We start from the raw sequence: 24121 nt of genomic DNA, 5'->3' as shown, positions 1-24121 counted from the left end.
GTCTATCATAGTTATTAAAAAAATGGTTTATGATGTTTTTATTTGGGTTTCATTATTATATAAACACATTAAATTCTTAATTTATAACTGACTTTCTCATTTCATTGCTGTTATATTTAGCTAATAATTTGTCTGAGATATATTATTGTTTTCTAACTAAATAGCAGTAAATTAAATAAAATGTTTCTAATCCTTTTGATAATGTTAATTTAATGTTATATTATCTTTTAATTAGAAGTTTATCTTGCTCTTCCTCAATTATTTTACGTGCACTTTTCCTTTTGTGTAAATGGTACTGATAAAACCAAATTATTAGGTGTAAATTAGTATTTATTGCATCGTTTAAACAACATTCTAAATAAAAATATGTAAGAAACAACTAATAAAGTTGATATTAATGTTGAAGAATTTGCAAAGAGGATCAGAAACCAATAGATAAAAGTAAAAATACGTAAAGCAAAGTTATTTAATAAGTTTAAACTAATAAAGATGCACAGCCTATAAAAAAAACTGTACAGCAAATCATAAAGTCAGTAAATGCAGTTTGTTGTGAAACATTATTAAAAAATGAAGTTTGAGTTAATTGTATCCTTAAAACAGACACCAAAAGTGCAGTTCCAAGGGAAGAAAAAACTCCACCAATGAATGAATCAAGTGGGTATGTTTTTTGAACAATAATGAAGTATATTACTTGAATGATGGCAACCATGACAAGAAAAAATATAAAAGAGTCCAAAATCTGGATATTTTCTGGAACATTCTCAAAGTACTTCTCTTTTATTTCTTTCAATGCACTATTCAAGTTTTCTTGAGGATTTTCATCAAAAGTATTGTTAATTTTTTGTTCAGAACGCTTGAAATTAGATGATTTCCCCATTATTCAAATCCTTTACACTTTATTTAACGCTCTAATAACAAAAATGTGTTCTTCATAAATACAATATACTCAATAATTGTGGTATCCGCAACAAATTGCAGTATATAAAGTGCTTTAAACTTAATACTATTTATTTTTATAGACAAATTACTAGCTACTCAAGGAAATACAGTCAAAAATTTGCCGCGCTTTTGTTTCAAGTATTTGTATGGGGTAACATTTAAAGATTAACACTAAATCGTATAACTAAGTTTGAATAGGAATTAAGAATTTTCATTTAGAATTTGTTTCGTATGAAGAAAGATTCATATATCAATGTATGATTAGTTTGAGTGTGTCATTTAAACTTTTACTATTGATAGTCAATTTAAGCAGTCTTAATTCTTCAATCATTAATAAAGAGGTATCTAATAAAAATGAAACAAGATTATTAAATCAAATAACTGGTTCTGAGAACACGCTATATCCTGTAGATGCATCTGATTTACTTGAATGTTCAAAAATAAATGGTTTTATTTTGTTGGATAAAACTAATGAATTAACCTCACAGGATATTGTTTTAAATGACAAATTAACACATTTAGAAAGCCTTTATTTGAGCTCACAATTTTTTGGAATAATAGAATCTATTTCTGGAACAAGAGGAAACTTTATAAATGATGCAATCTCAGGAATACAAATCACAAGTATAATTGATGTATTAAAAGATACAAAGGTTGAGGTATATGTTGGAACTATAAATAATCAGATTCAACAAGGAAGAAAGGTTTCAAATATAAATTTGAGTTGTTTATACAGTGATTATTGTCCGAGTTTAACTAACTACGATTACAATAATTTATGTGAGTATATAACAAACCCAGAAAATAAATATATGTTTGTTGATGAGGATAAAATATGTTCAAGCAAATATATTAGTAAAAATGACATCAAAATAGGAAAAAATATGTATTTTAATATTATTGCGAGTTTAAATATTCCCATAATAAATTATAAGGAGGTCAATCATAATTTATTTCCAAAATTAAGTCAAAATGATTTTTATTTAAATAGCCAATTTAATATGGATAAATATTTATTATTTTCAAAGGAATTGGGTATTTCTTTCACAATAAATTTTGGGTTTGGTTTATTTAGTAAATTAAATGCAGGTGAAAAATACTATATGTTAATGAAAATGGTTCCACCAAAATCATTTTGGATAAAAGATAATTATTACGCTACAACTGAAAATAACATTGTTATAAACAATAATAATAATAATAATGATAATAATATATATATTGAATGTAGTAAATATGAAAAATACAATAAACTTTTTGGACATAATAGCTATTTATTTTATCTCAAAGGTGATAATAAAAGAAATTCAAAATTGAAATTAAAAGGCGACTCTATTACATACATAACTATATTAACAAGAAATATGCAGTGTCTAAATGGTTATAAATTATTATTTGAAGCAAAAGACCACGGTTTAATACATATTCTTATTTACGATAATAACTTGGGCTTCATTAAAATGACAAGTGGTGAAGAACAAGGTTCAAATTCAGATAAATATTATCATATAATAAAAAACAAATTAATAGTTAATAGGATTCAGGTTATTATTATGAATGGTTCTAGTAAAGACTCATATTTGAGTTATAACATAAAATGTAATACTTACAAAGTTGGTTTTGTAAATTTACTATTAAGCATAATACATTCGTTTCATAAAAATATTAAACTAGAAAAAGCAATCTATATTAATTCCAGTAGTAATGAAGTAAAAAAATACCTTAACTATAAATATAAAATAAGAAAAAACCTAATAAATGGACTAATCATAATGACAAATATTGTTGTTATCTCAATTATAATACTGTTAATTGTAATTTCAAGTAATAAAAAGATAAAAAATAATAATGAAGTAAATAGCATTTTAAATACAATTACAAATATGATTATAAAGAAAAAGATGGTGAATGATAAAAATTATGGATGTAATCGTAGCATTTATTCAAAGAGAGTATTTAATAATTATGATATAGACGACTACTCATATAGTCTTATAACAGAAAGTAACAATGAACAGAATTGTTATAATGTTTCATTAAATTCAACGTCTCCTGTGACATTTAAGAGTATTTCAAATAATCAACAATGTTCTCCAAACCAAATTGACTTGTATACAGCAATTTCAAACAACATATATGATAATATTCAACATAACACAGATTACTCTTTATCACCTTCAACAATAAAATCTATTACATTTAAAAACTGAATTTATCAGTACTAAATACACACTTATTAAACTTAATTCAATATATCTAATAGTTCATTATGTGGGTAAACATATTTATTATATATTTTAAAATCATTATATAATTCAAACCAAGGATGCTTAAGTATTTTTTTCATAGACAAACTCCCTTTTTTATATAAACTATACGAAAGAAGTTTAATTAACAAATCCTTAACCAGAACACTATACTCCTTCAGTTCGTTGGAATTATTAATTATGTTTTTAACTTTATCATTAGTTAGACATTCTTCAATATCAATATCTAAGTAATTTCCAGTCAAAAGTAAATATAACAGTTTGCCACACGACCAAAAATCAAAGTAAAATAAGTAATTATTTAAATTATTTTTACTTAAGCTATCATTATGTGATAAATGAAATTTCTTAAATATAAAATTAGAGCTTCCAAAATCAATTATTTTCAGTGAGTCAAGGCGACTCACCTCTGAAAACATTATATTCTCAGCCTTAATATCGCCATGAACTATTCCTATTGAATGGAGAATACTAACAGCGTCACATATTTGGAAAAATATATATGATAATACGTTTTCACTAAGTTTATTTTTAATTCTAACTATAAGATGATACAATTCACCACCTATAAACAACTCCATAACAATGTATACGAAATCAATATCTTCAAATACATTAATCACTTCAGGGAAATAATTACATGGTAATCTTTGGTCTACAGGAGATGATTCGATATATAAACTTCTGTTGTTATTTTTATTACCATTAACGTTGTCATTGTTCGAGAGTTTATTTTTTAAGTACCTCATTATATCTTTCTCATTTTCATTTGACGATGTTTTAGTTATTATTTTTACAGCAACATACCTTCCACTTTTCCTACATTTTCCAAGTTTGACTCTGCAAAATTCGCTCCCTCCTAAATCAATGTCCCATAATACTTCATAATTTAGCAATAACAGATCCTGCTGAGGAACCCTATTCTCCTTAATGAATGGAATTGTACATGTCATTATTAAATTAAATTTTCACGTATATTTGAATATATACATATGTATATATATCAATTTAAATAATACTTAGACATCAATTACCTATCACATAACTAATACTTTGAATAATACAATTAAAATATTGGTGTTTTTTAATATTGTGGAAATTAAAGATTTACATGGATTTTCTATCTTCTATTTATTCCTATTAGTGAAAAGAAAAGGCGGGTATTTGCCATTTATACCGAAACTACTGACAACGAGCTGCGAATAATACTTTTTTAAAAGAAATACTAATTTTCATTTAACTATATATATGTCACATTCTCATAATAATTATACCATGAGCTTTAGTTCTATTTTTTTGTATAGCAAAATACCATATATTTTCTGCTTAGAATTACTATCAATAAAAAAAAAAAGAAAAGGCAGAACTTATCAGGTATCTTTAAGTAAATGAATACAAATAATTTAGCATGAATGTGTAGTAGTAAATAACAATCAGAATACAAAACATTGTACATCTTGATTAATGTGTTTCATTAGAAATCATTTTCCAAGAAAACGCATTTATTTGTAAATCAGACGCAAATTACCCTAAATGTTTTCTATCATCACTTCGTTTATTTACTAAAACAATCAAGCAGTATCCATAGTATTATTTAGTAAAATTAAATTTCATAAATGCTTCTTTCTTACATATAATAAATTTTAATATGTAGTAAAAAAAATAAATTAAAAATAGAAACTTGTTTTCTTCTTTAAAAAAAATTGCATTTTTCCATCATATGCTCTGGTGGATAAACTATCATTATTATAAGGACCTTATTTTTCAAAACTATTTGCCTTTAGTCAACAGAAGATACCATATAATGCACAATTGCTATTAAAAAAAAATGACCAAAGACGCAACTAAAAAGAAGTCTGTGTTGTGGCGCCAATTAATAATTCTTACAAGTTATTAATGTTGGCGTAAAATAAGAGTAATCAATATTAAATAGAGTTATCTGTTTGCTCTTAGATAATATATGGATGATAATGTGTGATATATAGTACACTTATATAGGTAAAGTTTTTAATTTTCTAGAAGTTATTTAATATTGTAAATATTATAGTATAATTTGTTAGTTTGTTGTGTAATGTGTTGGTTAGAAGATTTAATTTTCCTGTGATTTGTCTATATTTTTAAGTATTTTTGTGTTCTAATGAATAAATGAATACAATACATGTTTTCTATTCTTATTATTTATTTAACAAATAATTGTGTATGTATGCAAATGCATGCATGTATTTCAATTTAACAAGTTTATCATTACAACACTGACATTTTTCAATTATCTACTTTATTGGAAAAACAAACTTGTATAACTGCATGTAAAATAAGAGATCAGAATATCTAACTTCTATACATATTGAATAAAACTGTTTTATGTACTTAATGTATTGCAGGCATTAATACTAAATTTAAATATTCATTAGTAACTATCACTATTGTTCTATTTATACAATTTGTTTGAAAAAATATACAGAAAAATAAAGCGAAACCGAAAATGAAAATAACAAGAATATTGATACTATTAACATTTTCCTTGTTTTATTTATTAAATAATGAAATATTTAATGAAGAAAAAAATTTGATTGGCTATAATAATGTGTGTTCATTTTTGGAACTAGAAAAAAGAAGAAGTAAAGGAAAAAAACATAAAAAAAGCAAAAAAAGTGAAAGAGAAAGAAGGAGAAGGGAAAGAAAAGATAAGAAGAGACAAAAAAGGGAAACAGCTGCAGAACAAAGAAAATTAAAAGAGCAACAACGTGAAGAAAAAAGAAGAGAAAGATTAGATATAAAAAATAAAGAGAGAGAAGAAAAACAAAAACAAAAACAAATAGAGGAAGAAAAAAAACAACAAAAAAAGCAACAAAAGGAATTGGAAAAAATGCAAAAAAGGCAAAGACGTGAATTAAGAAAAGAGGCAAGCAATTATAATGATTATATTGAAGACAGTGATTACGGAGATGATGAACATGAGGGTGAATACGATAGCAAATATCAGGGTGCAGTAAACCGATTAAGTGGTCGAAAAATTGTGACATTTCCACTAAATTTTCAACCAAATACAGATGAAAATTCAACAGAACTATTAGGAATGTCAAACTATCTGTTTTTGGATAAGAATAACGAGTAAAAACATGTTAATGCTGTTTCTTAGTACAGTTCTAATTATAAATATTACTATTAATAGAAATTAAATTAAAAAATACGAGGTTTTATCAAATGTTATGAACAAATATTAAATTTTTCACAATATTAATTTATTTGCGCATAAATTATTAACTCTATTATCCACATTTTTTTTTACATGTTCATACTTTATATATTCATATGTATATTAACTATCTAATTAGAGATAATACTGGAAATAATTATCACTAGTATCTACTAATATGTAAAATATATCATTAAATTAGAAAAAAAAAAAAATAAACAATTGAAATGAATATGTATATTACAAAATAGATATCTAAAATAAAGTGCATTATTATTTTATTATTGAATTTGATTTACATATTGATGTAATTAAAGAATTAATTAAATTATTTAATATTTACACAAAAAAATGCATATAGATACATGTAACGTATAGTATAAGGTGAAAATAATTTTAAAAAGTCAAGACAATGAATAAAGATGGCGCCATTTTTTTTAAAAAATTACATGTAATATTGACATAAATATAAAATAAAAATTTAAATTAAGTAATTTGTAGTGTGAGTATAGATGCAAATCAATTCTATATTATTTTAACAATTATTTTAAACGTTTGAGGGATTAATATATATGTAATGAGTTATAGTTGTATGTAAATTTGTGAATAAGTATTAAAAAAAGCATACTAATATATATGTATGCATGAAATTTAGGGTATAACAACGGACAAGTATTGTACTTTTTACATAGTATATATAATAATATTTATTTATATTTAAAATAAGTCAAATTTCTAAAATGACAAACAAAAAAGTTAGATCATCAAAAAAACAATCTTTTTCTGAACAGATTAACGACGCAAAATCACCATTTGAATTGGATGATTTGAGTTATAGAAAAAGAAATAAAAAAAGTCGAAGAAAACTCATTGAACTTGAATCTAATAATAGAGAAATACTTGAACAGAATGGAGATGTAAACAAGAAAAGCAAGTTAGAATCTAAAAGGGGATCAAAGTCTAGGATAAGAAATGAAAAAGAAAAAAAAAACTCGAGTACAAAAGAGAAATTTAAATTAACATCAAAAACTAAAAATAATAAATTAAATAATGGATTCATACAAGGGGGAAAAAATAATAATTATACTAATAACAAAGAAGAATTATTAGATGAATATTTAATTCTAAATAATAATACTAAAATAAGGATGGGAGAAGGTGATAACATGAACTCAAATAGTTTTATAAGCCTTGAAGATTCTTTCAAGAGTATAAGTGAGTTTAACAATTCAAATTCGTCTATCCCAGATTCTCACGTCTATTCTAATTCAGACTCTAATTCAAACTCGGAATTTGATTCCAATTCTGAATCTGTCAACAGTGACACACATACGAATTCTTATTCTGATCTAGAATCTAATGTTGAGGCTTTTGATGATTCAGTATCCGAATCAAATAAAGAAAAGACGATAGTTGAGAATTTAAATAATTGTTTATCTTTGTCATCACGTAACTTAAAAAAAGAAGAGAACCAAGTAATTGAAAAAAATGAGAGACTGAACGTAAATGATATCGTGATGGACGATTACGAGTGCTTATTTGATGAAATAATGGAAGAAAAGAATCAAATTAAGAATAGTAATAACAAGAAAGTTCAGAGAGATATTAAAGTAAAAAGTGCATTATTAAATAATAATAGTATAAAATATGAGATTGCAAATGGTGGCTGCAACTTTGAGGATACAACTACAAAAAATAAACTTGAAGTTGATGAGGAAAATAAAGAACAGTTAAATAATAAAAAAACTAATTCAAAAGAAAAAATAAAATTAGGCGAATTCATAGAAAATAAATCAAAAATAGACGATATAACACAACAAACAGTATCAAATGGTACAACCATTCATAGAAATAGTTCTAACTACAGAGATGATATGAGTATACCTAATGAGAGAGATTTATTAGACAACCAGGATAATTTAAAACCTTTTATGTTAACAAGCAAATCAGAGATGAGCTCTCCAAAAAAATTTTCAAAGAGAAAACTTTTGTATTCATTTGCAAACTCAGTATGGGATTATATGAAACCAGTTAGTTTGGACGAATTGGAAAAAAGACAGAGTGAGCTTTCAAAGACAAATGAAATTCTAGATAATGATGATTTTATAATAGAAAGTGATGACTATTCTAAAGAAGAAGTAATTAACAAGAACGAACAAGAGCTTAACAATGATCAAATACTAATGAAAAAAGACAGTTCAGATGTAATCACATTTAATTCTGAATTAGGATCAAAATCACAAAATGAAATTACAACAAATATAAAGACTAATGGTTCTGAAAGTAATGAAATTTTAAAGAATCAGGAAAAAGTTGAAATTCCAAATCGGGATTCCAGTTTGGGAACCCCTATTAGGAATTCAAAAAGACAAATGTTGTACAAATTTGCCAATTCTATTTGGGATTATATGAAACCAGCAACTTTGGATGAACAGAAGGAAAATGATGAAAACGATGACATTTTTAGTGAACTGAATAATAATGCTGACCTCGATGTTTGTAGTAACTCTAAAAGTAGTGAAATTGTCATAAAAAATAATCAAACCAATGGAAGTGTAATTGGAAAGTTGATGTTTGTATCTGGAAATGAAAATGATACTATTTCAGATACGGAATTTTTAATTGACAAAGTTGAAGATAATTGTCATTCAGGAATTGAAGATAATAAGCAATGTGAAATCCATGTATTCACTGACGAGAAAAATGATTTATATGGCGTTGATAATACTTTAGATAATGAGTTAAACAAGGATGTAGCTGAAATTATATGTCAGAGTGAAAATAGTGACAGTGATTATAAAAAAATAGATTTTCAAGAATTGAATGAAAACTTTTATTCCAGTGTTCAAAATTTATTTATTGAGAATAACCATTTATCAGGAAAATTAAATGAGCACAGTTCTATTAATTTCTGGAGAGATATTGATATAGACTTAAATCAATATCAAGAAAATAATAATATTAATCTTACAGAAATTATTGATAATGAGTCTAAAGACAGAATTCTAGACAATGTAAACACAAAAAACGAATTTTCAAACGATTACAATTTAAATTCTAACAATAATAAACAAGAAGTGGAAGAGTTAAACTCACAAAAAGTTGATACAAATAATGATCATTCTACTTTTGTTAGTATTGGTTCCGATTTTATTTTGAAAGATAAAGATTGTTTGTTTGAAATGAACAATCAATTGGAGAATAATAGTAATAATCTGTTCAGTGATATTAACAACTTGATATTATCTCCAATAGAGGAAGAAATCAATGATTGCACAAAAAATTGCAATAATAATGTCGAAAATACAGATAAATTAGATAACTATTATTCAGGCCAGCAAAACTATGATAATCAAGAATCGTTAATATTTATGAGTTTATCGACAGATAAATTCACAGATGAGAAAATATTCTTAGATGAATATATCAGAAACAACAGTTCTAGTTTGAATGTATATGCTAATTATGGTGAAAATGAAAACGATAATAAGAATATTTTTAATGAAAATACAATAAATAATAGTAATAACAGTAATAGCGAGACATGTTACGACGATAATGAAAAACATACTGAGAACGAAATAAACCCTAATTCAAACCAATTAGAATTTCCACTTGTTTATACATCATCCATCTCTTCTTATTCAAAAGAAACAATAAACAGTACATCAACTGTTTCTGAGAATGTAATAAATATTAAAAAAACAAATAAGAATAGGAAGTTTAACAGATTATATAAATTGAATAAAAAAATTAGAATTTTATCAGATAATGTATGTAAATCAATAATTGACATTAAAAAAAAAGAAGAAGAAATTAACAATATAATAGAATCTAGAAAAATTCATGTTATAAGTTTATCAAAAACAGTGAATATAGAAATAATTGATAATCATGATAATATTGATATTACCAAAAAACTAGAACATTGCAAGGTAGTTTCAGTTGAAATAAATGAAATTAAAGAAAATAAAAATAGTAATCACAAATATACAACTACAGATGACATAGAACTTAATATAAATAAAAACAATTTAAAAGTAGACAAGGAAACAAATACTGAAGAATTTATTACCAATGGAATAAAGCAGGAAGATTGTCAAATAAATAAAAAATCAGATGTTAATTCTGATAAAAGTAGTAAATTAGATAAAATAACGGGAAATGAGATATACAAGGTTCTTGAAAATGTCAAATTAAATTCAGTAAAATTAAACAAAGAAGCAGATTTAAGATTAAATTCTAACATTGTTTTTGAGAAAATATCAGATTTGAAGCCTAATTCAAAGTCAAGATTGGTTCCATACGTTATTCAAAATGATTCAACTTATGAGAGTCACAATTCTGTCAACGAAAAGAAAATTAACAATATTGATTGTGTAGATGATAATAACAGATATGGTAAAAGAGAAAAATATTTAAAGCCAAAGATAAATAAATATGAGATCATTGAAAGTGGAAATATGAATACAAATAAAGATGAAAAACTAAAAACAAAAAATTATGAATCATCATCATATAATAGCAATAACTACAATCGTAATAAAACGAGTATTAAAAATGGTATAGGAAACTCATACTTAAATTACCTTCATGAATATTCCAACTTCTACAATTACAACTGCAATAATAATAAAACTGTTAATTCTGAATACCCGGAAAGTAATAGTGGTTCAGAATATTCATCATCTGAAAAGTTACCTAAACAATGTTCAAAGTATTACTTTTACAGATATTACAATCCTAAAGTACCAGAAGTAGCAGATTCACATATTAAAATTATGTCAAACAAATCAAATAATCACTATAATAATACAAATTTATGTGATACTGATAATTATTTATCTCATGAACCAAATAATAGTAAATTAAGAGTAAACAGCAAGAATAACTACACAAATTATCTTATTAACAAGAACTATAACAATAATATTGGGTATAACAACACAAATATGAATTTAAATTATAACTACAAAAATTATTATAATTGTAATTGAAGAAAAGCAGACATGTGTTACATTTAACAGATTTCAAGAAATTATAGCGCACAAACATGATATTATTATTATTATATATATATATATATATATATTTATTTATTTATTTATTGTTTATTTATTATATATACTAATCATTTACTAATATGATTGAGTTAAAAGGCTCAAGTAGAGAAATTTATTTGAAATTAAGTGTAAATTGATGAGTTCGTAGTTAAATATAAGGTCATTTTATTTTGTTTATTTTTATCATATACTTGAATCGCTATTTCCAATAATATTAAGAAAATTGGGATAAGAAATTGTGTCTTTAAATAAAGCAATTTTCCTTTTTTCTTCCTTATTTAGTATGGGAAGTCATTAAAGGTTCTGTAAAGTGGATCATTTTTCTTTTTTGCTTCTGTTCTCTCCTATAAGAAAATATAGATAATTCATATAACGGATAATTTAATAATATTAAGTCTATTTACCACTTATTAAAATGAAGCGTTTCTATAGAAATGGTGAATACTTATTTTCAACAGTACTAGCTGTGTTGCTAATAATAGTAAATATATCCCTTTACAAAACAGGTTATTTCTATCATACATTTATTTGTTCATTAACGTCTGTATTTACATACATTGCTTGCATGAAATTAATTCCAACATTTGGAACAAAGTTGCTGGAAAATAATTTATATGGAGTAGACTTGAACAAAAACAATGATAAAATGAAAATACCAGAATCATTAGGTATAGTTCCAGCGAGCATATTTATGATCACAGCTATATGCAGTCAATTATTATTTAGCAACAATCCATATAAATTATTGGAATATAATTCTGGACTTTTTTCTATTTTTATGATGGCTTTTCTAGGATTTGTGGATGATGTATTATGCCTTAAATGGAGATACAAAATGGTTTTACCTGTATTCGCAGCACTACCTACTCTTGTGTCATATAGTGGTGGTACACAAGTTGTCATTCCATTATTTAAAGAAGGAATCACGATTGGTGGAGCTGCTAATACAGGCAAGATATTATTTGACTTGGGTTATTTTTATTATTTATACATGTTATCCTTAATGATATTTTGCACTAATTCAATTAATATATATTCTGGTGTAAATGGATTAGAAGTTGGGCAATCTGTAATTATTTCAATATCTATTATTATATACAATATTATTGAAATATTAACTTTAATACCAAACTGGCAATATAATTTCAAATCCAACCATCACTTTTTTTCTATATTATTACTACTTCCATTTACTGCATCGAGCTTATCTTTATTTCATTTTAACAGATACCCTTCTTTGGTTTTCGTTGGAGATACATACACTTATTTTGCTGGTGCTTGTTTTGCTATTGTAAGTATATTGGGACATTTCTCTAAAACACTACTGCTTTTTTTTATTCCTCAAATAATTAATTTTGTCGTCTCTTTACCACAATTATTTGGAATATATCATTGTCCTAGGCATAGAATACCTAAGCTTAATCAAAAAACAGGTAAATTAGAATCCTCTAGAAATTTCACATTACTTAATCTTGTTTTGGAGATTACTGGACCTTTATCTGAAGAAACTCTGGTTAGTTATTTGTTAATCATACAAATAATATCTTGCTTTTTTGGTTTCTTAGTAAGGTATTCATCCTCATTCAAAGTTATTTTTGAGTAGTTCAAAGATTTTTTATATAGCTCTAGGTTAATTATATATGTAAAAGTGTTTTATTATTTTGATTTGAAAGTGTCGAAAATATTATTCTATGAATGTTTAGTATTATTAGTATTCTTTTCTTAATAGTTTAAGTGATTAAATACACACATGATTTGTTGCATATGCAAATTCACTTATTGAAGCTTATATATTTGAATATTGATTGTTTGCTGCTCTCTTCAATTTTTGATGAATACTAGTTAATAATCATTGATTAAAAAATTGTAAATCTAATATGCAGTCTGAGTTATATATTTTTAACATTTCTAATCTTGAAAACAGTTTAAATTTTAACTTAGAATTACTATCTTATTTAGAGTCGAATTTCTGTATCCTAGGCAAAGAAAACGAAACAAAAATAACAAATTTATTAATACCTACTGCTTCCTCAATCTGTTAGATCTTCTAACACTTGTATTATGTGAACTATTTATGCGTTCATCATCTCCATAATTAAGTACAGACACCTTACGATTCTTTGATGGAGTTTTTATCTGTCTTTGAACAATCTCTTCTTCCTCTTCTTCTTCTTCTTCTTCTTCTTCTTCTTCTTCTTCTTCTTCCTCTTCTTCCTCTTCTTCCTCTTCTTCTTCCTCTTCTTCCTCTTCTTCTTCCTCTTCTTCCTCTTCTTCCTCTTCTTCTTCCTCTTCTTCTTCATCATCATCCTCTTCTCCCTCCTCTTCGTCTTTTTGTTCATCATCCTCAGAATTAATTCCCTTACTATTGTATATATAATTTTGTTTATTGTTTTTACTACTATTTTTTTTACCCCTACCAAACAGTAAACTTATAAATCCAGCTCCAGTGAAAAAACCAATCAAAAGAAGAATTATAGTAACTAATGGAGCAAGTTTAATTAACTTGTTTATATCATTGATAGTGTGTTTAATCTCATAAATTATAATATCAATCATTCCAAATGGTTTTGGAACGACTCGAGAAGGTGCTTTCTTGTAATCTTTATTCCAAATAAAAGCTTTGATCACCTCTGCATTTCTCATACCAGTATATGTATACATTTTACCTTTTCTAAAAAATCTAAATGAAGGTACCGCTACTATTTCGAAACGATTTATTAAATATTGATTTTTAGAAACATCTATTTTTGCAACGTTTAGGCTTTCTTTAGCTAATATTGACAGTTTATCCAATTCAACTAGAGCCAATAGACTTTGTTGACAATTAGGTAAGTAAAATAGTACAAACCAATCTCCTGTTGTAGATCCTGTTGCTGCTTGTGTTAAATGTTCAAAGTTTTTGTCGTTTAATTCTTTTACATATGTTTTTTTATTTGAAATTTCAGCATTTGCTGATTCTGATGTATATTTTAGTTCGTAATCATCAGAATTTACATATATTCCAACATTATTTGTTTTTTTATTTTCAAGACTATTTGAGTTTATAATTAATGTTATCAAAAATAGTAATAACAAATTTATTATATTTTTCATTTTTGCACAAATATTTAATTTAACTTATATTTATGAAACGCAAATATGAAAAGTAGATTTATTAATTCGAATGTTATCAACAATTTTTGAACAGTATTTACTATTTCACTTTCAATCACACTCTTTTCTATTTTAAATATTGAAATATATGGACTTTCAAATAATGAAATTGAATTACATAACAGATGATTATTGTATTTCAGTTTATGCTAATTGTTCTTTTTGTAAATACTCTTTTTTACGTATGTGTGTACTAGAGCCTTATTATTTTATCATAAAATTTGTTTTTTAAATATTTTATCAATGTAATGATGTACTACTTTTGTAACTAATATTATATGAATCAGCATATATATTCTTGTTATTAGGCTTACACACTTACCGCCAAATGTCGTTATATAATAGTTACCCCTCGTATATAATGTATAGTTTTAAAAAAAAAAAAGGGTACCTAAATGAGTAAAAAATATTCGATTTTACAGATTTGAAATTAATATAAGATAGTAATAAATAAGTTATAACAAGCATATAGAAACTAATTTTTTTCAAATGTAACTGAAATAGTAATATACGAAACAAATAGTGACCTTTTTTTTTTTTGAGAAATTAGATAAAAATAAGAAATGAAGTTGATTCGATTTTTAGTCAAATTGGTAAATAATTCTGTTGTAATAGAGCTTAAGAATGGAACTATCGTACAGGGTACAGTAGTAAATGTTGACATCTCTATGAATACGTACTTAAAAAATGTAAAGATGAGTGTTAAACACAGGAATCCAGTTAGCCTTTCACAAATAACTATTAGAGGAAATACTATTAGGTATTTTATTCTCCCAGACTCTCTTCCATTAGATGTATTACTCATAGATGATACTCCTAAACAAAATCCACCTAGGGTTCAATCTATAACATCTTCGAATTTCAAGCCTAATTCAAAGCAAACTAGTAACAATTTTACAGGGGATAACAGGTCACGCAATTATAACAATAGAAAGTAAATAAATTGATTATGTTATTACTTTAAAGATTTTTTTTGATGTATATATTAGTTTTTTTATTAATTAATAGTTATGTAGAATTAAATATTAAGCACTGTTACATTAATATAATAATTGTATTGCGTCTAAATATAACTTTTGTGAAACTTCTTTCTCTCGATTTACATTCAGATTTTAATAACTAAACTCACTGTATTTCTCTAATTTCCTCAATAAACTCCTATTTTTCTTCCTATATGGCCGGCTGTTTACGAGATTTCAAGAGACGGTGGTTAGAGTAGACAATTAGAGGCTAGATTACATATGTTGGAATATCATATAGAAACCAACATTTCATTTGTGCATTAAAAACATTGACATTGAAATAGTAAACAAATAAGAACAAAAGACAAGAAATAAAAGATATTAACTAAATATCTCTATTATAACTATGACATAAATACTACTGGTATCCCACTATCACATAAATTAAAAGAATGATAATTATTGCTCTTTTCGTCTTTTATGCAACTAATGTAGAAGCAGTAGCAGCTTGATATTTCCAGTTTGCAGGAAGTTGTTTTGAACGTTTAAAGTATCTAGCAAGACGATGAATTCTTGATTCAACCAAAATAAGTCTGTACTTAGCAGCGGTATCTTTTCTAAATTTTTCTAAGTGCTTACGAATAGAAACAGCTCTTTTAATTAAGAAGTAAAGATCTTCTGGAATATCTGGAGCTAAACCATTCTTCTTCAAAATCCTCAAAATCTTACTACCTGTTAGGGACTGGACCATTGGAATACCATGAGAATCTCTCAATGTAACACCAATTTGAGATGGTGTTAAACCTTTACGAGCTAACTTTATTATTAAGTCCTCTGCTTCAGATGGCTTCAATTTAATCCATGTTGGTGGACGTCTCCTATAAGGTTTCGCAGACGATGATATACCCTTTCCACGTCCGTAAACTCTTCCCATTTTACCACTTTTTTATCTACTATTTCAGTTTTTATTGTTTAATTTCAAAAAAAAGGCTAATATTTTGCAGTGAATAATTTTAAATCTTTATTAGACTACAACATACATATACCCTCTTATTTTATTTTTTTGACCAATATTTATATGTATAGTCTTTACTTTTCATTATTTTATTAAAGACGTAGATTATTCAACTGATTATTGTTAATCATTACTTCAACTGTCTAAATAGAAATAGTTTTCTTGCCGGTAATATAATTAGTTATCGAGACGGCGCCAAAGTACTGTCTCTCTCTTTATATATATACATATGTTAAGTATTAAGCTGTTATATAAAATTCACTTGAACAACCTTAAATATTTTATTAAAGTTTGTGTAAACTACGCACTAATTGCATTGTCAAAATACAAGTAAAATTGTATGATGCAAGATATAGAAGGACCACTTTTGTTTTATGTGTTAAATTTTATTTTCACTTTTTTCTCGTATTAAAAATACAAAACAGTTAACTCTGTTTTTTTAGTATAACTATAAAATCAACATTCTATAAATTGATACATCTAGTTATTTATTCGATTTCGATTGTCTAAACTCTATTGTGTTTCCCATGTGGTTTCATTAATTACTATAATATATGTGTGTGAAATGTCAATATATATATTGTATTCGGTTTATTGAATTACTTTGTTTATAAATATTTTGTAGTTGAAAAATATACTTGTGAAATCTGAGCATGCGTATTCTTTGTTTCAATTGATTTATTATCCAACTACTAAGACTCTAATGTTAGTCTTTGTATGATTTTTTAGCTAAATATAGTATAATTTGGGCTACCGAACTTATTACATTTATTAAATGTTTTTAATATAGAATTTAATTCATAAACTTTATTGAAATTATCTACTTGTTAATTCAAACGCTTTTTTAAATCTAATTACTTTTATCTCTCAATGCCTATACAACATGTACTATCAGAAATTTGTTTTATCCTCTTTAAATCAATATATTATCGACTATAATATATTTTTTAATGTAAAAATAACTATTATACATATAGATATGAGGATAACTTTCGAACACCCAATTGTAATAAAATGATTCATAATTAAATGATTGGAATAAAAGAATTATATGTCATTATCACACCTAATTACATGTCAATGTAGTTATTCACTCTTCCATAACAAGCTTGATAATAATTTTTAGTTAAAATTTTTTTTTGGAATTTCTGTGACTTGCATCTATAATATTATTATTTACTCGACATTTTAAATTATTAATTTTTATAGTTTAATAAATTTAAGTGCAAATAATTACTTTATCATTTCATGTTATTATTCTATTTACATTTCAATTAAACATTTATATTTTATGTTTCTGTAGTGAAATACAAATTTTAAACAGATTCCTTGCAAAAAACTGATTTTCTATTTAACTAACATACATTTATCCTTCGAACAAATCTTAAAATCTTTTTTTGGCTTTGTTTGTATACACAAATTATGCCAATATATAAATCAGTTGTGAGTGACTAATGGTGCGTATGAATGTATTTATGCAAGTGTATGAAAGCATGTATTATTAGTTAATGAATTTAGTTTATACCCATAAGAATATAATTATATCTTAAATATTTAAATTACATCTGTAGACAAATACAACACCCTGTTTTATAAATATAAAAAAATGAAGTTTAAACATCTCTTTCAGATATTCATTTCTGGTTCTTAAATACCATTTCTTTTCAAAGAAAATAGGAAATTTAATTAATTTGATAGAAATAACCATTTAACAGTTGCAACAGTTAATAGAAAAAGGTAAATCACAAAAATAATTTCTGTCAAGATCAAGTAAAAAATAATTTTTTTATAGATATGAAGTGTTAAATATGGGTACAACTAAAGAATATATAGTATTAATAATTTTCTAAAAACAAATAAGAATATATGAAACCAACTTTTTCATCTATAATAACAATATAAAGTGTCTTCTATGTAAGATCTATATCAATCAAGTTACAAAAATCAAATTTTTGTTTATAGTATTTATTTACATTACATTTTCGTAGTATGTTATTCATATAAATACAAGAAAAAATGCACTTAAAGAAATGTTAAACTACTAATCAAAACACAGAAAATAAATTATGAAGCATCTCAGTATTTTTAACATTATAAATTTTGGGTTCTCAAGAATTATCTGAAAATTTATCGCCACTAGAAATTAATTCAATCACATATAGAGTTGGGTTTATAATCACTGTTCCATTGAACTCAAATTTATTTTAACTATTTTTATTAATTGAAATGCCTTTGGTAAAATAGCTTTAGTTATACTTTACAAAGTTAATATTCAAAAACATTGTGTTATTACGAGTGTTATAATACTTTTCATCTTAATTCAATATAGAATTCCAATCACTGGTTTTTAAATTATTATTTTACCTCAATTAATATTAATTAATATTGTAATTAGTGATATAAAGTCAATTCTAACTCTGTTTTTAGAACCAGATTCTTTATTGAGACTGTCCAAATATAGAGTGCCGATTATTTCTCTAAAGCTTACATTAACAGTAAAGCGTCAGCTTGGTAGCATTGATAAAACAGAAAAAATTCACTTCTAAAAGAGTATCACTTCTTTGTTGTTAATATTCATCTATTCAGTTTTCGAAATTATTTTAAATTAACAATAGTCTAAATATGAAAAACTAGGAGGATTCAAGATCTATATTTAAGTAGTCACTTTCAATTCAACTTATCCTAATTTAATCGTAAAATTGACTTATTATAATTATTTTTTATAATATTTAGAGTGTGCATTAAATCGTGGACATTGTTACACAACTAGTTTTGTTATTTTCAGAAATATGAAGAATAAATTTAAAGAGTTAAGATACATTTTTTCCTAACATCACATTTTCAACGTATCATATACTTGATATAAAATTTAAGTGTAATTAAGAAACAGAATGGAATATTATGGAGTGGAAATATAGCAATTAAAGAGACAAAATTATACCTCTGCGATATGTATTGGATACAAATGTGTACATTTGCAGAATAAATTAATCACTTCATAGATTGTTCCATTTATACTGTTTAATTAGTGCTTCATAATTCATTTGGATCGTGTCCGAAAGATTTACATTTATTTACGTATTCCTTCCTTAAAAATATATTCTCAATATCATATTCCCTCTCTTTAATAGTCTTCCAGATTTTGTCAAGCTCTTGTTTGGTCTTTGATAGAGTTAAATAACCGAGATATCTCCAAGCAGTAACTCTGTCTGAATCAGTATCCATGCAAATAGAACGACCATTAGTATCTCCATATTTGCTGTAATTTTCTCTAAGGTTGCAAATATTATAAAACTCGTTATCTTTTAAAAACGATGATGAAGATGATAAATATGGGAATAAAGATAAAAATTTTTTAGTAGTTCCATATCTCTTTTTAAATTCCTTTTTCGTCATTGATTTTTTAAGCTGCAATCCAGTAAATTCTCTGATACCTGAAAAATTTAAACCAGTTGAAATTTCAATACTTTTTAATGGAACTAAGTATTCTCTTAATTCTCGTCTTATTTCTTCAGGAGCGTTTTTCATAATAAAACTGCCAAGTACAACAGGGGGAAGTGCCTCATTATTACTTAATATTCCTTTTCTAGGTTTTGCACCTAATATAATCTTAAATAAATGTGTTGGAACTGAAACACACTTATTACCAATAACTTCATAAGTAACTTTCTTTATAGGTGAGTCTTTCATATCGGAATTAACTATTAATTTTGGATTAATTTTTTTTTCATCACCTAATTCACGTGCCTTTTCAACTACATCCTTTTTATGTATTACACATATCTGTCCTAGTGCATCCTTTGGTGGCTCTTCCTTTTCACTAGACATATTCTTTGCAAGTTCAATAAAATCTTCAGATCTCATATTATTTGGCATAAATAATGGCCCTGAAACAACATATACATCTTCATAATAATCAGTAAGTTTTCGTGATAATAATTCAAGTCTATACCAATCACCTCCATTATTAGATAACTCTTGAGGGACAATATTTCCAGATAAATAAAATGTATCAGATTGAGCTTTTGGTGTATCTTTATGTTGTCCGGCCGCAGCCAAATGACCCCTACTGTATCCGCTCCCGAAGTAATCCTTGTTTTCCGCACTCCATATCAATGGGATATCTGGATCTACCTGAAATACGCAATTTGACCTCTCTGCTTTTCCATTACAAGTTTCTTTCGTTATTCTCTCGGCAACCCAATTCGGTATTTTGTTTCTAAAAGAGACAGATGACAAATAGGATTCTCTAATTATTAAATTCTCATTGCTTGGTAGTCTTGAAGATGGATAAAAACCACCAGTTACCCTTATGTTTTCCATCATTTTTTTTCCTGTTATTTTATTGATTAGATTTTCAATTATGTAATAACCTGCATTTTTTTTTCTTTCACCTAGTATATTCATACTTCCATTTATAAAGTTAACCCTTACCTTATTACTTTCTATTTTTGGGTATAACAGATATCCCAATGCACCACCAATTGCGACCCCCAAACCTAAATTTATTTTCGAATTCATCTTTAAATATTATTTTAATATGATCAAGTACTTGATATTAATTATAATCACAATGTTAATAAAGCTTTGTTCATTATGTTATCACATAAAGTTCCTTGTAAGTAAGTTAAATTATTATAATAATCACTTTTCCCAGAAATTTGTTCCCCTGAAACCGTTTTTCTCTATAAACCTATTTTGTTCTGCCTTAAATATGCTACAAGTGAATCGCAACTCAAAAGATGAAATTTGCTTTTATTAATATTAATGGAGTGGGAATGTGTGTATAGATATTACGGACAAAAAATGTAAAATAAAATATTTCTTAAACAAGTATATAGTAATCAATGCATAAGCACATATATGTATTTAAAAATATTTAATCCTTAGCGGTATATTTGGTTATTTGTGACATTAAAAATTTAAAACAGTCTTTTATTTTATTAATGTTCTCTATTATTGTTATTATTTCCACTAAAATTAACGGTTTTAAATGCTAATTTAAATATATTGAAATAATATATACGTGTCTTTCCCGCCTATGGTACCTATGTCTAAAATTACATGCGAAAAAAATAGGATTTTAAGATATTAGAAAACAGTTTGTGAAAAAAAAATAAAGTAAATAATTATAGAATATAGAAGCGAATATAGAGGTACAACACATGTAAACAATTAAATTGTGTTCCAAGAAAAATTTTAAATATAAATATCTGTTATCATTAAAATTCTAGAAGCGTACAACAGCACGGGCATTTTGAAAAAAAAAGATTATTAGGGATATTCTTTTATATTACTTTGGAGTGAATATTTATAAAATACTGTATTCATTTAGAATTTTATTATATATTCTAAATGCAATAATAACTACTTTTTGTATGAATAAATAAAATAAGGTTGAAGAATGAGTTCAATCAGGGATGAAAGTTTTATTAGCAGTCAAAAAATAGTGAGGAATAGTAGAAGAAGTACCGAATCCTTATCACACAGCAATTACCGGCAAAGTTCAGTTCCATTACTTGGCCAGTTACCCTTAAGTTCAAATGGAAGCCCTGAAGAAAGAAGTTTCGGGTATGATATTCCTAACATTGATAGTAATAGAGGTAAATCATCATTGAGTAATTGTTTCAAGGGTGGGATAGGAAGCAATATATTGTCCAGTTGTATGAATGTAAATGACACATACAGAAGTCATTCTGGGGATAAGCATTTAACTCCCGACGCACAAGAAACAGTGAGAAGATATAGAGATTGTTATTCACAACTAAGACATTTATTCGAGAAACTTAAAGAGCAAAACCAAATACTACAGGAAGAAAACTCGAGATTGGAAGATGCTCTTGCTTCAGCCCAACATTCAATAAAGGTAAACAGGACTTTGGATACAAAGAATTTAAGTAGTAATTTGAATTACAGCCAAAAATGCTTAGATGCATGTGTACATTATATTTCATTTACGTTTGGACATCTAGTTGAAAATAAAGACAGTAGTGCAATAGATATTTCAAAGAAACTTGTAGAAAGAGCTATAAAACAAAGGATATATCTTCTAGAACCAAAACTGGATGAATCTATTAAGAAATTAGAAAGAATAATTTCAGATTACGAGATTGAACAAAAGGAGAAACATATTCAGCAATTAAATAAACCGAATAAAATTGAATCAAGCGGAAAAGTTCCATTATTGAATCAGATCAATAGCAGTAGATTGGTTTCTGTTAACAACTCATCTCTTGTTAATTCAGAAAGTGGAATTGAAAATAACGACAGTTCTGAAAAAACTAGAGATATTAAAAACAACCAAGAAAAAATAAAGGCTAATTCTTCTACTAATTTGACTCCAAGGAATGAAATTAAAGGAAGTAATAGGCACTTTTTGTCAACAAAATATGAAGAAACAACTTACAAGAACACTGAATCTCCTTATAACTCTATTCAGAACACACAGAAAAACTTAAATAATAACGTTCATGACACTAACAACTCAATAACTAACAGCATTGTATGTAAACAAAATAGTGAAGAAAAAATAAGTAAAATTATAAATGAAATAGACAAACCTATTAGTGAAGTTGATAAAATGGTTAATGTAGTAAATAACACAATAAACATGTCTTCAAGAAGAAATAGTTCTGTTTCATCCTTATCTGGTAATACAAATACAACTACCACATCATCAGTAAACAAGAGTATTCTTGTCTCGTCAACTACGAAAAGCAAAACACAGAATGATAATGTAAAAAAGGGTGTGAACGATTCATCTTCTATTTCTCTATCCCAGAAAAAAGGGATTTATTTGACAGATTCAACAAATTCGTCCGTTTTAAAGAACAATGTTTCGGAAACTCAAACCAAAATAACCAAGGAGTCTATAGCTGCAACAGCTACTACAGCTAAGGATTCATCGTCAGCTGCATCAATTAACAGAAAAACAGAACAATTGGCTAAAAAAGAAACTACGACTCATCCAACTAAAAAGAAAGAACAAAATTCACCTCTAGAAAAAGCTCCAGATAAACAAGGATTTTCTACTGCCTCTTCACATGATTCATCAAGTACTACTCCAATTAAAAAAACTTCGATTGCGCCTTCAGCTAAAGATTCACCAGCAGCTAAGGATGTGGCAGCAGTGCCTCCAATTAAGAAGGCTGCACCGGCAGCTAAGGATTCACCAACAATGCCTCCAGCCAAGGATGCAGCTTTAACACCAGCAGCTAAGGATGTGGCAGCAGTGCCTCCAATTAAGAAGGCAGCACCAGCAGTCAAAGATGTGACAGCAGCGCCTCCAGCCAAGGATACACCTTTAACACCAGCAGCTAAGAATTCACCAGCATTGCCTCCAGCTAAGGATTCACCAACAGTGACTCCAGCCAAGGATGCAGCTTTAACACCAGCAGCTAAGGATTCACCAGTAGTGCCTCCAGTTAAGAAGGCAGCACCGGCAGCTAAAGATGCAGCTTTAGTACCTCCAACCAAGGATACACCAGCAGCTAAGGATGTGGCAGCAGTGCCTCCAATTAAGAAGG

At 26.4% G+C, this 24121-nt stretch overlaps 11 protein-coding genes across 11 annotated transcripts; 6 read left to right on the top strand and 5 right to left on the bottom strand.

Moving 5' to 3' along the window:
* Positions 1–475: 475 nt before the first annotated feature.
* On the bottom strand, positions 476–877 carry FG386_002775 (DAD1/Ost2 like dolichyl diphospho oligosaccharide protein glycosyltransferase; the record flags this gene model as incomplete). The annotated part of the gene is made up of 1 exon (XM_067341990.1): positions 476–877. The coding sequence occupies one exon, from the start codon at positions 875–877 to the stop codon at positions 476–478; it is 402 nt and encodes a 133-aa protein (XP_067198571.1).
* A 319-nt stretch (positions 878–1196) lies between these two features.
* On the top strand, positions 1197–3149 carry FG386_002774 (uncharacterized protein; the record flags this gene model as incomplete). The annotated part of the gene is made up of 1 exon (XM_067341989.1): positions 1197–3149. The coding sequence occupies one exon, from the start codon at positions 1197–1199 to the stop codon at positions 3147–3149; it is 1953 nt and encodes a 650-aa protein (XP_067198570.1).
* Positions 3150–3181: 32 nt separating this feature from the next.
* On the bottom strand, positions 3182–4159 carry FG386_002814 (maternal embryonic leucine zipper kinase; the record flags this gene model as incomplete). Its single annotated transcript, XM_067342029.1, has 1 exon — positions 3182–4159. One exon carries the CDS (start codon positions 4157–4159, stop codon positions 3182–3184), a length of 978 nt encoding a protein of 325 aa, XP_067198610.1.
* Positions 4160–5688: 1529 nt separating this feature from the next.
* FG386_002813 (uncharacterized protein) lies at positions 5689–6321 on the top strand (the record flags this gene model as incomplete). Its single annotated transcript, XM_067342028.1, has 1 exon — positions 5689–6321. The coding sequence occupies one exon, from the start codon at positions 5689–5691 to the stop codon at positions 6319–6321; it is 633 nt and encodes a 210-aa protein (XP_067198609.1).
* An 821-nt stretch (positions 6322–7142) lies between these two features.
* Positions 7143–11399, top strand: FG386_002812 (uncharacterized protein; the record flags this gene model as incomplete). Its single annotated transcript, XM_067342027.1, has 1 exon — positions 7143–11399. One exon carries the CDS (start codon positions 7143–7145, stop codon positions 11397–11399), a length of 4257 nt encoding a protein of 1418 aa, XP_067198608.1.
* Positions 11400–11880: 481 nt separating this feature from the next.
* FG386_002811 (DPAGT1 like N-acetylglucosamine-1-phosphate transferase) lies at positions 11881–13068 on the top strand (the record flags this gene model as incomplete). Its single annotated transcript, XM_067342026.1, has 1 exon — positions 11881–13068. The coding sequence occupies one exon, from the start codon at positions 11881–11883 to the stop codon at positions 13066–13068; it is 1188 nt and encodes a 395-aa protein (XP_067198607.1).
* A 416-nt stretch (positions 13069–13484) lies between these two features.
* Positions 13485–14558, bottom strand: FG386_002810 (membrane associated thioredoxin; the record flags this gene model as incomplete). The annotated part of the gene is made up of 1 exon (XM_067342025.1): positions 13485–14558. The coding sequence occupies one exon, from the start codon at positions 14556–14558 to the stop codon at positions 13485–13487; it is 1074 nt and encodes a 357-aa protein (XP_067198606.1).
* Positions 14559–15181: 623 nt separating this feature from the next.
* Positions 15182–15556, top strand: FG386_002806 (small nuclear ribonucleoprotein smd1; the record flags this gene model as incomplete). Its single annotated transcript, XM_067342021.1, has 1 exon — positions 15182–15556. One exon carries the CDS (start codon positions 15182–15184, stop codon positions 15554–15556), a length of 375 nt encoding a protein of 124 aa, XP_067198602.1.
* Positions 15557–16058: 502 nt separating this feature from the next.
* Positions 16059–16514, bottom strand: FG386_002795 (40S ribosomal protein S13; the record flags this gene model as incomplete). Its single annotated transcript, XM_067342010.1, has 1 exon — positions 16059–16514. One exon carries the CDS (start codon positions 16512–16514, stop codon positions 16059–16061), a length of 456 nt encoding a protein of 151 aa, XP_067198591.1.
* Positions 16515–19628: 3114 nt separating this feature from the next.
* On the bottom strand, positions 19629–21116 carry FG386_002784 (endonuclease G-like 1; the record flags this gene model as incomplete). Its single annotated transcript, XM_067341999.1, has 1 exon — positions 19629–21116. One exon carries the CDS (start codon positions 21114–21116, stop codon positions 19629–19631), a length of 1488 nt encoding a protein of 495 aa, XP_067198580.1.
* Positions 21117–21999: 883 nt separating this feature from the next.
* FG386_002773 (uncharacterized protein) lies at positions 22000–23492 on the top strand (the record flags this gene model as incomplete). Its single annotated transcript, XM_067341988.1, has 3 exons — positions 22000–23128; positions 23150–23284; positions 23377–23492. The coding sequence occupies 3 exons, from the start codon at positions 22000–22002 to the stop codon at positions 23490–23492; spliced, it is 1380 nt and encodes a 459-aa protein (XP_067198569.1).
* Between the last annotated feature and the right edge of the window lie 629 nt (positions 23493–24121).

The sequence above is a fragment of the Cryptosporidium ryanae genome (assembly GCF_009792415.1).
Source record: "Cryptosporidium ryanae isolate 45019 chromosome Unknown contig_54, whole genome shotgun sequence".
Lineage (NCBI taxonomy): Eukaryota > Apicomplexa > Conoidasida > Eucoccidiorida > Cryptosporidiidae > Cryptosporidium > Cryptosporidium ryanae.
This window is presented reverse-complemented; position numbering and strand designations above follow the sequence as displayed.